Consider the following 13,578-nt stretch of genomic DNA (forward strand, 5'->3'; position numbering starts at 1 on the left):
GAGGGACATGGTCTAGTCTTCAAGGCTCTGGCTCCTTCCCTGTCCACCTCCTGCCCACTCCTCTCCCTCTGCTCCAGGGGGTCTCCCTGCCTCAAGCTTTACCCTGGGTTGGTCTCCCCACTGGCCTGGAAGCTCCTGGAACACAATGACTGTCTGTGCCCCTCTTGTAGCCCCGACCTGAGCCCAGAGTCTGGTACACAGTGGCATTTCATAAATGCTTCCTGATTCCACCCAGCTGCCAAAGTGATCTTCCGGAAGCACCCACTTCCCCCTAGGGCCTCCTGGTCCCAAGAGGGCTCCCTCTCCCAGCTCCGCATCTGTATTGGTTGTGCCCCTTGTCCTCTTCAATGACAGCTCAAAGAATCCCCTCACCCACAAGGGTTTGTGCAGTGTTGCTTAGGGAGTTCCACAAGGGTCTCCAAGATCCTGGAGATCAAACTATTTTGATAAGAATGAGTAGCAGGACATTTAAATTTCTGATATGGCAACTACTTATAGATATAACCCACCCAAACTCCCCGTGAGGGGCAGCCCTTAATCTTATTTAAGAGTGTAAAGGGCCCCTGGGACCAGAAAGTCTGAGAAGTGCTGTGCCAGGGTCCTCCCTTGCTCTGTGGCACAGTTCAAATCATGCTGTGGCCTGGGGAGGGCCTGCGAGCCTCACTCTGCCTCCATCTCCTCAGCTGTAAGAAAGGGAGCATGTATTTCTTTGCATTTGTTCTCTACATACTTATACCCGATGAGATGCCAACTGTATGCCAGGCGCTGCTCAGGGAGGCCCGAGAACACAGGGATAACAAACATAGATACAAGTCTCCAGGCTGGTTATTGTCTTTCATTCTGAAAACATCATCACAATGTTGGGGTCAGACCAAAATGGCCTCATTGTGTCCGGCTCAGGACCACAGCGACATCACTATGTTGGCGTCAAGTTTAAATGTGCCCGACTGTGGCCTCAGACTGGCATGAGCTCAGGATGCTCTGCCATGGATCAGACACAAAGCGTCCGTGCGAACACTCAAGGCCAATTCTCCAAACCTGTGCATCACAGAGCCAGGCCCTGCTCTGACGAGGGCACGCCCTGCTGAGCGGTCCTGGGCCAGCGTCTCCCATGTCACACAACCAATTCCCAAGTTCCTGAGACCTTGGGAGGACCCTTGTATTGCTTCTTCTGACCTCCACATGAACACTTGCCCTGTGTACATTTTGAATTCGAACACCACGGCCAGCCCACTGGAGTTGTGCTCTCTGAAGCAGAGTTTGAATGCTTGGCAGTCTGGTCCCTGATCCTGCCAGTGATCTTCAGAATCTTCCTACATCAATCCAAATGAAGCGACTCCATTTCCTGGCATGGTGCTGGCAGAATGTCCAGGCTTCACAGGCATACAACTGCGTGGCTGTAGACTTTCGGTCTGGTAGTCAGTCTAATACCTCTCCTCTCCCACACTTTCCTTCACAGCCTCCCAAACACTGAGGTGGCTCTGGCAATGCATTTGTCAACCTCATTATCAGTGTGTACATCTCTGGAAAGTAGACTGCCAAGGGGAGTGACCTTATCCACAGCATTCAGAACAAAATTCTCCATCTGCTGTGACTGATGGTTCCAGGTATGGATGATGTGGTACTGGCAAATGGAGCACCTTCTGCAGAGCAAACGGAGCCCTTGAGCTGATTCTCTAACTTTTCTCTGCTTCTTGAGAACAGCGGTAGAATTTGGCACATAGTAGGTGTTTTTAGTATTTGCATGTGGACTGATTCTGTACCAAGAACAGACTCTACATGAGTAGGTACTTAATCTTAATCTTATAGAAGGAATGACTGAGATAGGACCCAGCACACATTAGGTGCTTAAGTGGTGTCTTGAATTTAATCAGCCTGAACTACCAGAGAGGTCTTCCAGGCCATACTCCTGCATTTCACTATGGTCTTCAGAAGCTTAGCTTTCTGCCAGAGGTCATCACCTCTGAAGCCTACCCCTCCCTGCGTCCTCCTGGTCCTGGGCCCTCCCTCTGGTGTTAAGAGGGGGCACCCACACTCTTCTGGCCTTCATCAGGCCTCCCTGGGAACCCAATCAATAAATGTTTATTAAGCACCTACTATGTGCTACGGTGCCAAGTGCTGCCCCAGAGAGGTTCAAAGTGTAACAGCTACTGCGGTCTCCTTTCACGTGCAGCGCTGTCTTCCTCATTAGCTCCTCAAGGACAGAGGCCCTGGTAGGACTGACTTCAGGACTAAACTTGGACAGCTGGGCAGCACCATAGTGAATAGTGCACTGGGCCTGGAGGCAGGAAGACGAGTGTTCAAAAGCGCCTCCAAGGTCCACTAGTTGTGCGACCCTGGACAAGTCCTGACACCCTGTGTGCCTCAGTTTCCTCACCTGTAAAAGGAGCTGGAGAAGAAAATGGCAAATTCCACCAGTATCTCTGCCAAGTAAACCCCCAGTGGGGTCAGGAAGAGTGGAACAAGCCCCAAATAACTGAGCAGCAGCAAGTCCCCTCCTTAGGGCTCCCCTGGCATGGGTCCCATGGGGGCCCAACATGGCTTCTGTGGCCCAATTCCAACAGGAGAGCCTGGAATGGTTGAGGACGTCCTCAGAGGACTTCCAAGAGGGAAAAGCAGACAGCGACATCAGAGACAGACCAGCTCCAACCCGGTCCAAACACAAGCATTTAGAAATTGCCAATCTTGGGAATACAGAGCGAGGAGATGACAATCCATGAGGAGACACTATGTAAACTTAAAAGGACGCATGAAGTGATGCAAGTAGAAGATGGCAGGCTGTGCATGAGTCTGGCCCCCTGGAAGGTCCATTGGGCCGGGTTGGAAGGGCCTTGAATGCCAAACAATTCACCTGTGGTCCTTGGGCAGACAGGACACAGATAGGCCTAAGCCCAGGAGGAGCCTTGTCAGAAGAGAGACATCACAGAGACAGAGGCCATCTGTGTGAGGTGAAGGCGAGCAAGGAAGAAGAGGACTCAGGGCTAAGAGGAGCCTCTGCAAGAAGAGGAGCTCCTGGAGCCGGCGGCAACGTCCAGGAGAGACGTAGGAGCAGAGCTCAGGGTGATGGCCACGGATTGAGGTGACAAAGCGCCTACTGAGCGCCAGGTGCTGGGCAGCCAGATGCGAGCCACAGGCGACGCCTGCTGACCCACCGCAGCCCCGCCGGGCTGCCATCGCCGTGGAGATGGAGATGGGGTCAGGAGAAGGTCAGGCCGGGCAGCCATGTGACCCTGGCCCAGTCATTTTAGCCCAGCTGTCACTTTTCAGTGCTGACTCCATCAGGGATGTTCTTGGCAGAGATGCTGGAGTGGTTGGCCACTTCCTTCTCCCAGTTCATTTGATAGATGGGGAAACTGAGGCAAACAGAGTGAAGTGACTTGCCCTGGGTCACAAGGTTAGGAAGTGTCTGAGGCCATGTTTGCACCTGGGTCTTCCTGACTCCAGGCCAGGGGCTCTGCACTCTGGAGCCACCTGGCGGCCCCGGAGGAGGGGGAAGGGGGGGGAGGGAGGACAGTGATGAAGGAGCCTAACGTGTCCGCCGACGCCAGGGGGCGCACGCGCCCTGCTGCCGGAGGTGACGTCACACGCACAGGAAGCACCCTCCCCCCCCCCTCCCGCCGCCTGTGTCAGAGCCGACTCCGCCTCCCGGTGGACCCCGTGGAGGCGAGCGGAGCTCTCGGACTCCGCTACCCTGAGGCCAGCCAGCCTCAACCTCCCCGGCCCCGGCGCTGACTCACCGCCTCCGGAGGCGTCGCACGCAAGCCTGACCCCGTGCCCCGGAGCATCACATCCGGGGCTTTGTCCTCTCCCCAGGGGCCTCCAGGAGCCGTCTCTATGGCAACGGGCTTCTAAGCGGGGAGGCCAGGCAGCCGTCGGAGCCCAGCGCCTGATGGGAAATGTAGTTCGGCGCGGGTAGGGCGGCCTGGGCGGGGTCTCGGCGGCTGCGGTTGGCCATCCCTCGGGTACTGGCCGTCTGCCGAGGCTCCGGCGCCTGGCCAGCGCGGCTATAACCCCCGTGAATAATGGGCAGCCGGGGCGTGCCGCGGACGAAGCACTGGCCAGCTGGGTGACCCTGGGCGAATCACGGCACCGCGCTTGCCTCAGTTTCCCGATCTGTAAGATGTGCTGGAGAAGCCAAGGGCCGGCCCCTCCAGAATCTTTGCCACGAAACCCACACGAATGCCGGGGGCTGCCAGGACAGCAAGCCTCTGGCCACGGAAAAGCTGGAGAGATTGTGCGGGGCAGCGAAGGCAAGCAGGGGAGCGACTTGTCCCTTGTTAGTCTGTGAGAGTGCCGTGGGCTTATGGAGCTGCTGTTCTTACTGGGCTGTGTATCAGCAGCACACCCGTGAGGTATCTAGGCAGAGACTACTCTTTAGACCCAAGTGACCAGCCGCCAAGTGCAAGTTGGCACCTCCCCAGCACACATTTCCCTTCGGAACCCTTCACGGGCTCTACGCGGAGTGGAGGTGACGCTGGGATCCAAGGCAGGATCCAAGCAGGGCCCCTGCAGCAGATGCCGTCCCTTCTGTGAGTACTGGCCTCACTGGGAATGGAGAAGCTCTTCAGCAGGCTGGTGGCCCTTTACCACTGGAAGCCAGGACTGAAAACCAAGACCAACAGCCCTAGCGCTCAAGAAGTCCCCGGGCAGGGGAATCGATGCTACGCAGGAAGCAAGCACCTGCGGTATACCAAGCACCGTACATTCTAACGGGAATGGGGTCAACATGGAACCGCCCAGCATGCCTGCACTGCACCCTGTCATTCCATTTCTGGAGAGGAGCCACCATTGGTCCGGGGGGGGCTCAGCTTCCCTCTCACTGCACCAGAAAGTTGTTTTATCCATACTTGGGACTACCCTGTGACACAGACATGGCACCAAGGCTTTTTATTAAATGAGACTGGAGGTGCCCTGTAGACAGTGTCAGAGGTCTGGAAATTGAGCATTAGAGTCACTGGTGGGGCCAGAAGGCTCCGTTTATACAGGCTTATTGGAGGGAATTGAGGCTGTGAAAAGGGTTGGGAAAAGCAGGGTTACATCAAGTCATTAAAAGGGGCTGATGTGTATGTATAGGGTCTGAGGTCTCGGTGAATGAATGAATGAAGCATTTAAGTGCTCACTATGCATATGCTAGGCACAGAGGAGATGTAGACATGTAACAGTCCCTGCTCTTAGGAAACAGAGACGTGTGTCTGCTTCCTGAGGGCAGGGGCTTGCTCACTGTCTCTCCCCTTTTCTCTCTCTCTCCTCTCTGCCCGCCCCTGTCTCTCTCTATAACTCTTTCCCTCTCCCCTCTCCCTCTCTCTTCCTCCCTCCATCCCCCATGGCCAGGAAGGATTTGGTTTTTAGGGTTTTGTTGTTTTTTTTTTCCTTGTAACAGGTGTGGTGAGTCACAGGTCTTGCCTTTTATCTGGATTTGATTCTCACCAACAAGGAGGAACAGGTTGCTCGGGGAGAAGGGGGAGAAATTATGGGAACCTTGAAAATGAGTGATCACCCAAAAGTTCAACAAATTGTGGCTTATGAATGTAATGGCCCACCATACCCATGTGTATATTGAGGAACAGGGAGAAATCAGAAAGATTTGCAATCAACTGATGCCAAGAGAACAGAACCAAGCCCAACTCAAGGGGGTGGTGGGATAAGGCATGTGCTGAGACAAGGCTCATGTTTTGGTCTGCTTGGCTAACCTGTCGTTTGTGCCAAGGTGGAAGTTATTGGGCACAGAAGGCAATGGTTCAAAATAAAAAATGGGGGCTGGAGGTGGAGGGTATTCTGCCATCTTCAGTTTTTCAATAGACGAAGAAAAAGCAGAAATAATCTAATGATCACCTTAAACTTTGGCAAAATTAAGTGGATTTGGAACATGTTTCAATGGCCAGGCCCAAAGAGTGGTTAGTTATTAGGGCTTGGAAGGTGTCTCCATCGGAATCCTCCAGGGAGATACCTTCCCTCTGTGCTGCTTAAGGTTAAATTGCAGAATTGGGATCCAAAAAGATACTGACAAGTGACAAGACTGGGCAAATTCTAATAGAATGAAATTTAATGGAGACAAATGTAGAGTCTTACTCTTGGATTCAAAAAGTCACCTTCACAAGTCTAAGATTCAGAAGTTAGCAAAGTGGAAAAGAGAATAGTGAGCTCCCCTCCACACCTCTAGAGAGCTGGAAAACACATGAGACCGAAGCCTGAAAGAGGAATCCAGGGGGGAAAAAGCAGTGTTGTTTTTTTCAGTTCAGGTCTGTCTGCAGAGGGGGACAGACAGAAAAGTCTGTGGACTCTAGAGATGGGGTCTGCCCAGGAATAGCAAGAAGACATCCCAGATCCATTAAGGAGGGGCCTGGCTTTAGGAGCAGGGGCTAGATGGCAGCTCTGGCATGGAAAAAATTGGGGATCCCGTGCCTAGGGTAAGAGCTCCAGGGTAAGCAGCAGTCATGGTTTGGAGGCTGTTTTCTAAGCAAGGAGCAAGTTCAGAAGCTCAGCCTCCAGATTCAGAGCAAGGTCTCAGTTCCAGCTTCCAGGCCAGTCTGAAGCCTGCAAGTGAATAACTGGGGCAGGAATCCCAGACCAAAAGGGAGTCTGGTCCCATCACTAAGAGCCAGCAGAGCTTCCCACCAGGCTGAGAGGGAAGGGACAGAGTCCGGCAGCAGTCTCCTGGAGTTCCATCCAGGCACAAGGCTGCAGGTGTACCTCTCAGACCAAAACGAGCTCCAGCACTTGCAGACTCAAACGAGATGGGCAGAAACCAGACTTTGTCCATAGCAGAACGCTGTAAGATCACTTGAAGCTGGTAGGTCTCCAGGCTGAGCCATCTCTGTGGTGTTCAGGAAGGCTAGGCCCCCTGGTGTGGGTGCCTGCTAAGCCCTTTTCAGGCTTGTTCACCTACATTCTGTGTGCACTTGATTCACCCAGCTCCCACCTCAGCTCAAAGAAGCTGCAGCAAGCATGCTTATCAGCCGTGCCCCTGTAAAGTGTCTCGGCAGGTGAGCTAAACCAGGTTAAAGGTAACCCACAGGCCTCCAGCGTGTCAGTGATTAGGGAGAGTGGAACAGGCAGACGAGAACAATTTGTTCCATGGTCATAAAGGCAGCCGGAGCAGGAGCTGCAAAGTGCTTAGAGCTTGGTCGGGCATTGAAGATGCCAAGCTCTTCCATCCCCAGCCACGGCCAGCTTTTCTGACTTTTATCCTGTCACTGCACTTTGATGCTCAGGGAAAGAAAGTGAAGCCAAAAACTTTGCACAAGTCAGCCTTGCTGAAAGCGAATTCAAGCAGGAGTTGAGATATCACCTGTAATGATGCCAATGGTCCCCTTTGCAAACAGGACAAACAACACCGAGAAAGAAGCCTCAAGACCAGCCCATACAGCTCAACCAGAAATGTCCAAAGCCCGGCCCTAACAAAGCATACGCAGAACAGTGTATACAGTGACAAGACCGTGAAGGCAGACGGCTTTAAAAGACCTAGGGTGGGGCCACTAGGTGGCACAGTGACTAGAGTACCAGCCCTGGAGTCAGAAGGACCTGAGTTCAAATTTGACCTCAGACACTTAACACTTACTAGCCATGTGACCCTGGGCAAGTCACTTAACCCCAATTGCCCTGCCCTCTCCCCTCCAAAAAGCAAAAAAGATAAAAAATTAAAAAAACACAAAAGACCTAGGGAACCATCATGACCAACTGCAATTCCAGAGGCCTCAAACATGCTAAAGAACTCCCAGGGCTGAGCAAGGCTGTTTTTTTCAATGTGGCAGTTTGTGTGAGTGTAACAGGGCTTATTTTTCTTGTTTTCCCATTTCAGGGGGAGGAGGCAGGAAGGAGAGAAGGCCTATGTTTGCTGATTAAAAACAATTTTAAAAGATGTGTCAAGATTCAATTTAATTTGACAAACATTCCTTCTGTACATACCGCATGCCTTGTAGTAGGCACTGGGGAGACAAACACAGGATGAACTCAAACTCTCCTGTATGTTTTGCTGTCCAGTCCAGGCACTCTGTCCATGGTGCCACCTACCAGCCCCCAACCCAAACCATACCATAAGGACAAAAGTTAATACTAAATTACTTCCAAAGAGACAGGATCAGCCTGGGGGGGGGGGGGAGGGGAGGTCTCAGAAGAGGGGTGACTCTTGACTTGTACTTCAATGGAAGCTAGAGGGTTTATGGGACACATGTGGAAAGGGAATGCTGAACCAAAGTGACAGCCCGTGCACGGAAAGCTGAATTTAAGAAACACTGAAGGCCACTTTGGCTCAGAGACAATGCATGAAGGAGACTAACAAGCAATAAATCTTGAAAAGCAATCAGGATCTGTATTGGGGAGAGGAGCACTTGAAAAAAACAACAAATAGGTGTGCTTGTATTTTAACCTAGGAGCATTATGGATTGTGGGGGCAGCTGGAGGTGCCACAGAGCACAGGGCCCCCAACCTAATGTCAGGCTTCATGAGTTCAAATTCAGCTTCAGACATTTACTAGCTCTGTGACCCTAAGCAAGTCACTTCACCCTGTTTGCCTCAGTTTCCTCAACTCTAAAATGGGTTAGAGAAGGCAATGGCAAACCATTCCAGTATCTTTGCCAAGAAAATCCCATGTCACAGAGTCAGACACGACCGAAATGAACAACAAATGGTAGATTTTGAGAGGTAAGAGGATGACGTGGTCAGACCTACATCCTGGGAAGACCAATTTGGCATGAATTTGGTTTTCTTTCTCCCACTATCTCCTTTTTCCAATCTATCCTCCAATTAGGAGGCTCCTGCAATGGTCTGACTGAGAAGTGACAAAAGCCTAAATTCGAGTCATGTGACCAGAGAAAGGGTTGGAGTCAAAAGATATTGTGGAGGGAGAATGGACAAGACAGCAAGGAAATAAATACAGGAGAGGAGGAAGAATCAAGGATGGCTCTTATTGTGAAGACTGTGACTGACAAGATGGTGGTTTCCTCAACAGAAATGGGAATTAGAGTTAGTGAAGCGATCCTGTCTGGAATATGTCAAGATTTTGAGATGGCGATAGGATGTCAAGATGATTCAGCAGTGATGGAAGTAGAATCCATAGATCATTAGAACTGAGGAGATGGAAAGAACTGAGATCAGGTCAAAGAGCCTACACATGTAAACACACACACACACAGACACGTGCAGAATCTATGTGTACGTGGCCATCTAGGGCTGTGTCCATTCTCCTATTATATACCACAATCCAGGGGTGGAATGTTGTTCCCACTTCTCTCTTGCCTGGTTGATCACACTCATTTACCTCTATTTTTTAACCAATACCAAACAGTTCTGAGGGATGCTGCTTTTTAACATAGATTTGGGGCTGGAAGTGCCATTTTCCCCTTCATCCCTACATCTTTTTGTTAACCCTTGATACTGAAGAAAACTATGGTGATGTAAAAACCAAACTGAAAATAAGTAAGCAGGGACTTGTGGAAAAGAGAATCATGATGTTCAAGCTAGAAGGGACGTCAGAATCCATGTCAACCTCCTCTTTTGGACTCTGTGCCCGGTGGAGATGAGCAGAACAAGCCTAATCTCGAACATGGCTGTCACATGTGAACCTCTGATTCTTCAGTCCATCCTCACAGGAAAGGAAGGCCTTTTACCCCTAAGAGCCCTGGCTCTCATTTGCTGTCGCCATCATGATGCCCTGAACTAAGCCACCCCCCCCCCCCACCCAGAGACCTTCTAAGCAAGGAAGAACCTCCATAACCCAACGTTCTTGGCTGCTGGATCACACTCAATTCACATGAACCCCACAGTTTTGCCATGCCATGCTTCACCATCCTCTGAGCTACCCATTATAAATCTACACCATTTATCTATGATGGTCTCTCACTTCCATCTTCATGTGCTGCCACCTCCTGCACAAAGCCTCCCTGTCCTCACCTCTCCTGTTTTCCCTGGGCCTTGCCACCCCTCCTCCTTATTGGGTGCTCCTGAGAACAGAGCCCATGCCATATATACCTGGGCATCACAGGGCCAACTAGAGAGTCTTGTACACAGCTGCTGCTTCACCTGCTACTTTAGGAAGCTAGCCATCCACCCTTACCAATTCCTCTGGAGGCCAAAGAGGATCTCAAATGCCCCAGGACTGTTTCTCTGCTGCACTGCCTACCAGCCAGCTGGCCTGGGGACCCCGCAAAGGGATGGGCCGAGTCTCAAAAGTCAGATTTGTCAACCAAACATGAGTTTATTTACTTAAGAGAAAAGTCTGGAGTGGTTTATGGAACTGTGGTCAGAGCCCTGGAGACACACCCTCAGCCCCCTGCCATCCACTGGTCACAGAGGATGTTCATTCCTCCCTTCCCTCTTCTTCCATATGGACTCAGGCAGGCAGATTTCCTCCTCCTAATTTATCTGCTTCATACACTGGCTTCCTCCTTCCATGCCCATGCCCTAGGCACAAAAGAGACTGAGGCCATGAAACACAGGCTGAGCAGGCCCTCTCACGTTGGGGGGCCTTGGAGGGTAGATGGTCTATCTGAAGACCAGCCTCATTTCCAAGGTTGGCTGCAGAACTCCAAGACCATCTACCAAAACAGGAAGGGGTGAAAGCACCTGCCCAGTGACAGGGCTTGGAAGGCCTCCCTTCTTTACTTTGCACGTCTTTTCTTCTCCTTGTACAGCTCCCTATAGCAGCTAATCACACTGTTTACCCCTCGACACACCTTCAGGCTCCGCTCCCGATTGGGATCGTTGTCAGTAAGGATCTGCAGACCCCGGTCAAAGTGGGAGAGGGCTTCTGCCAAATGCTTTGTGGTCAGTTCTGGTGGGGTGGCCAGGCCGTCGTCCTGTCCTGCTCCCGGGGAGGGTGTTCCCAGCCCCTCTCCCGACGGGTCTTCCCCATGAGACTGAAGCAGGTGCACAACACCCTCTTCTACTGTGCCCTCAAAGCCACCGTGGCTGGCAAGCGTCACTACGTTCTGACGGATCTGCGGCAGGGCATCTGCCTCAGAGGAGGCGCACACACACTCTGGCCAGATCTTCTTCCAGACAGCGTTCATGGCTGACGGCTGCAGCTCCTGCCAGGCCTCAGCGATGTTGTCCACAGCAGTCATGATGTTGTAGCTCCGCCAGAATTCACGAATGGGGGGCTTGTCTTCCCCAGCAGTCTCTTGTATGAGCTGACATAGCGTCCTCTTCAGGTAAGAAGCCTTGAAAGTGGCGATCACCCCTTGATTCATGGGCTGGATCAAGGCCGAGGTGTTCTTGGGCAGAAACTCCACCCTCACATTGGCGGAGAGGCCATCCAAGTGCGCTGGATGGCAGGGGGCACCATCCAGGATCAGCAAGGCCTTGTTGGGGAGGTTGTTTTCAGCACAGTGCCTCTCCACGGCAGGGCAGAAGAAGCTTGTGAACCACTCCTGGAAGATGCTCACAGTCACCCAGTCGTTACGATTGGATCTCCAGATTACGGGCAGGTTGGGCTTAGAGCAGCCCTTCAGGGCCCGGGGATTTTCAGAAGGGTATACGAGCAAGGGCTTCAGCTTACAATCCCCAGCAGCGTTGCCTCCGAGGAGCAGGGTCAGATGGTCCTTGGACGCCTTGAACCCCGGCCCGGCTTGGTCTTCCAGAGACACAAACGTCCTTTCGGGCAAACGCTTCCAAAACAGCCCCGTCTCATCGACGTTGAAAACCTGCTGAGGCGTGTAGCCGCCATCCTCAATGATCTTCCTCAGCACACCGGGATACCTGCGGGCTGCTTCCGCGTCCGCAACTGCGGGTTCATCTGTCAGGAGGACGTTGTGCCGCGCCTTGAAGCGCGCAAACCAGCCATTGCTTGCTCCAAAGGTCTCTGTCTGGGCGCTCTCCCCGTGCTCGCGCTTCAAAGCCTCGAACAAGCTTTTGGCTTTCTCCTGGATGAGCATGGTGTTAACGGGCAGATGCTGCTGCTTCTGGTCTTCGATCCACAGGCTCAGCAGCCTCTCCATGTTGCCCATCACCACGCCTCGACACCGAGTCAGCTGGGTGGCACTGAGGGGGGTGGCTGCCTGAGAGTTGGCTTTGATCTTCTCTCTGTTGACCCGGATGGAGGCCACTGTGGAAGTGGCCAGCCCCAAGGTCTTGGCAATCTGTGTGAGCTTCTCTCCCTCCTCAAAACGCCTCAGTACTTCGAGCTTCACATGCAGGGTGATGGACTTGCGGTCTCTCTTGGGGCCCCTGAGCAGTTGCTTCTGTGGTGCTTTGGGGCCAGACCCTTTCTCCATTCCGTTGGCCCCCAGAGCCTCCCAGCTTTCCTTCCCCCACCCTTTCCCGTTGCCTCGTCAGGTCTCCTTCCCTGTGAAAGAGACAAATGGTCATTGGCATGAAAGGAACCAGATATCCTCCGTGTTTTCCCTATGCTCCCATCCCAATTCCAATACCACTTCCTCCACAAGCCACCTGATTTCTCACAGCCATCCCAAGGCTGAACTTTCCCCCGTGCAGTTCCCCAGGAATACCTCGGCATCTCTCTCAGCTCCTGGCTGGGATGCCCTCCTTCCTCCTCTGGCCTCCTGGATTTCTGCCTTCTGCGAGAAGCCTTTCCCCATCCCTCTGTCCATTATCGCCAGTTTATCCTGTCAACAGCTATTTGCAAGTGATCTCTCTTTGTATCCCTAGCACTTAGCACGGGGCCCAGCAAACGGCAGGTGTTTAATCCATGCTCGCTAAACCTGCTGCATGTTGGAGCCTAGCTGAGCTACATAAGCACTGGGACAGTTCTGGGTGATGGGAGCACCCTGGAATCAAGAATTCGACTACTCCCTGACTGCTGGGCTGTTCAAAAAAGGGGTTACTGCAAACACATTTTCTGAAGAATTATTTGAATGAACACGTTTTCTACAGTCAGTGCCAGACTTCCACTCTAGGTGACGGTGTTTGCTCATCCTTTCTGACCACTCTTCTCCTGACGTCCTCCTTTCTTGGGATTCTCCCGGCTCTCCCCCTGCATGTCTGACCTCTGGGACTTCAGGCTCCTTGGAGTCTCACCCCTCAATGGGGGCGCCTCTCCTAAGCTCACACATTCAGAAATGGAAAAGACCTTCCAGGCCGCTCAGTTTACAGCAGAGGAGACTGAGGCCAGAGATGATTTGCCCACAGTCAGGTGCAGGGCTCTTCTCACTGTGACCAGCTTCCTTCTCTTGGGACCCCAGCCACATGCACAGCACACTGCCTTCCCCCTTGCTATCTATCCTGTCCCCTGGCCATCTCACAGTCAGACTCCTCCTCCCTGCCCCCATGCTCCCCCCTCTGACCAGGACCTCCTCCCCAAAAGGTGCCTTCAGACCGGGCACCACGCTAGGGGCTTTACAATCAGGACCTCATCTGGTCCTCACAACAACCCCGGGAGGTAGGGAGAGGCTCATCGGCCCCATTTCACAGTTGAGGAAACAAATGAAATGACTTAGCCAGGGTCACTCAGCTAGTCCGTGTCAGGACCTAACTCCCAGCCGGAAGGCCGGGGTTCAAGTCCCAGTCCTCAATTATAAGATAAAGGAGTTGAGGTCCCTCCAGAACACACGGCCCCTAAGCCCGTGATGAGAAGACCCGGGGCGGGGGAGGATTCAAACACAAGCCCACAGGCCCAGGCCTGCC

General features: G+C 52.7%; 1 protein-coding gene across 1 annotated transcript in view; it reads right to left on the reverse strand.

Annotated features, from left to right (window-relative positions):
- Positions 1-7,692: 7,692 nt before the first annotated feature.
- The window catches only part of LOC138172904 (tigger transposable element-derived protein 1-like), an 11,387-nt gene continuing 5,501 nt past the window's right edge, over positions 7,693-13,578 (reverse strand). The window contains exon 2 of the mRNA XM_069102740.1: positions 7,693-12,280. Coding sequence (XP_068958841.1) covers positions 10,596-12,209 — 1,614 coding nt within the window. The 5' untranslated portion in view covers positions 12,210-12,280 and the 3' untranslated portion in view covers positions 7,693-10,595. The remainder of the gene's footprint in view (positions 12,281-13,578) is intronic.

Source organism: Petaurus breviceps, unplaced genomic scaffold, assembly GCF_028583685.1.
Source record: "Petaurus breviceps papuanus isolate PSGF00001 unplaced genomic scaffold, PetGlider_PUasm1.0 555, whole genome shotgun sequence".
Classification (NCBI taxonomy): domain Eukaryota; kingdom Metazoa; phylum Chordata; class Mammalia; order Diprotodontia; family Petauridae; genus Petaurus; species Petaurus breviceps.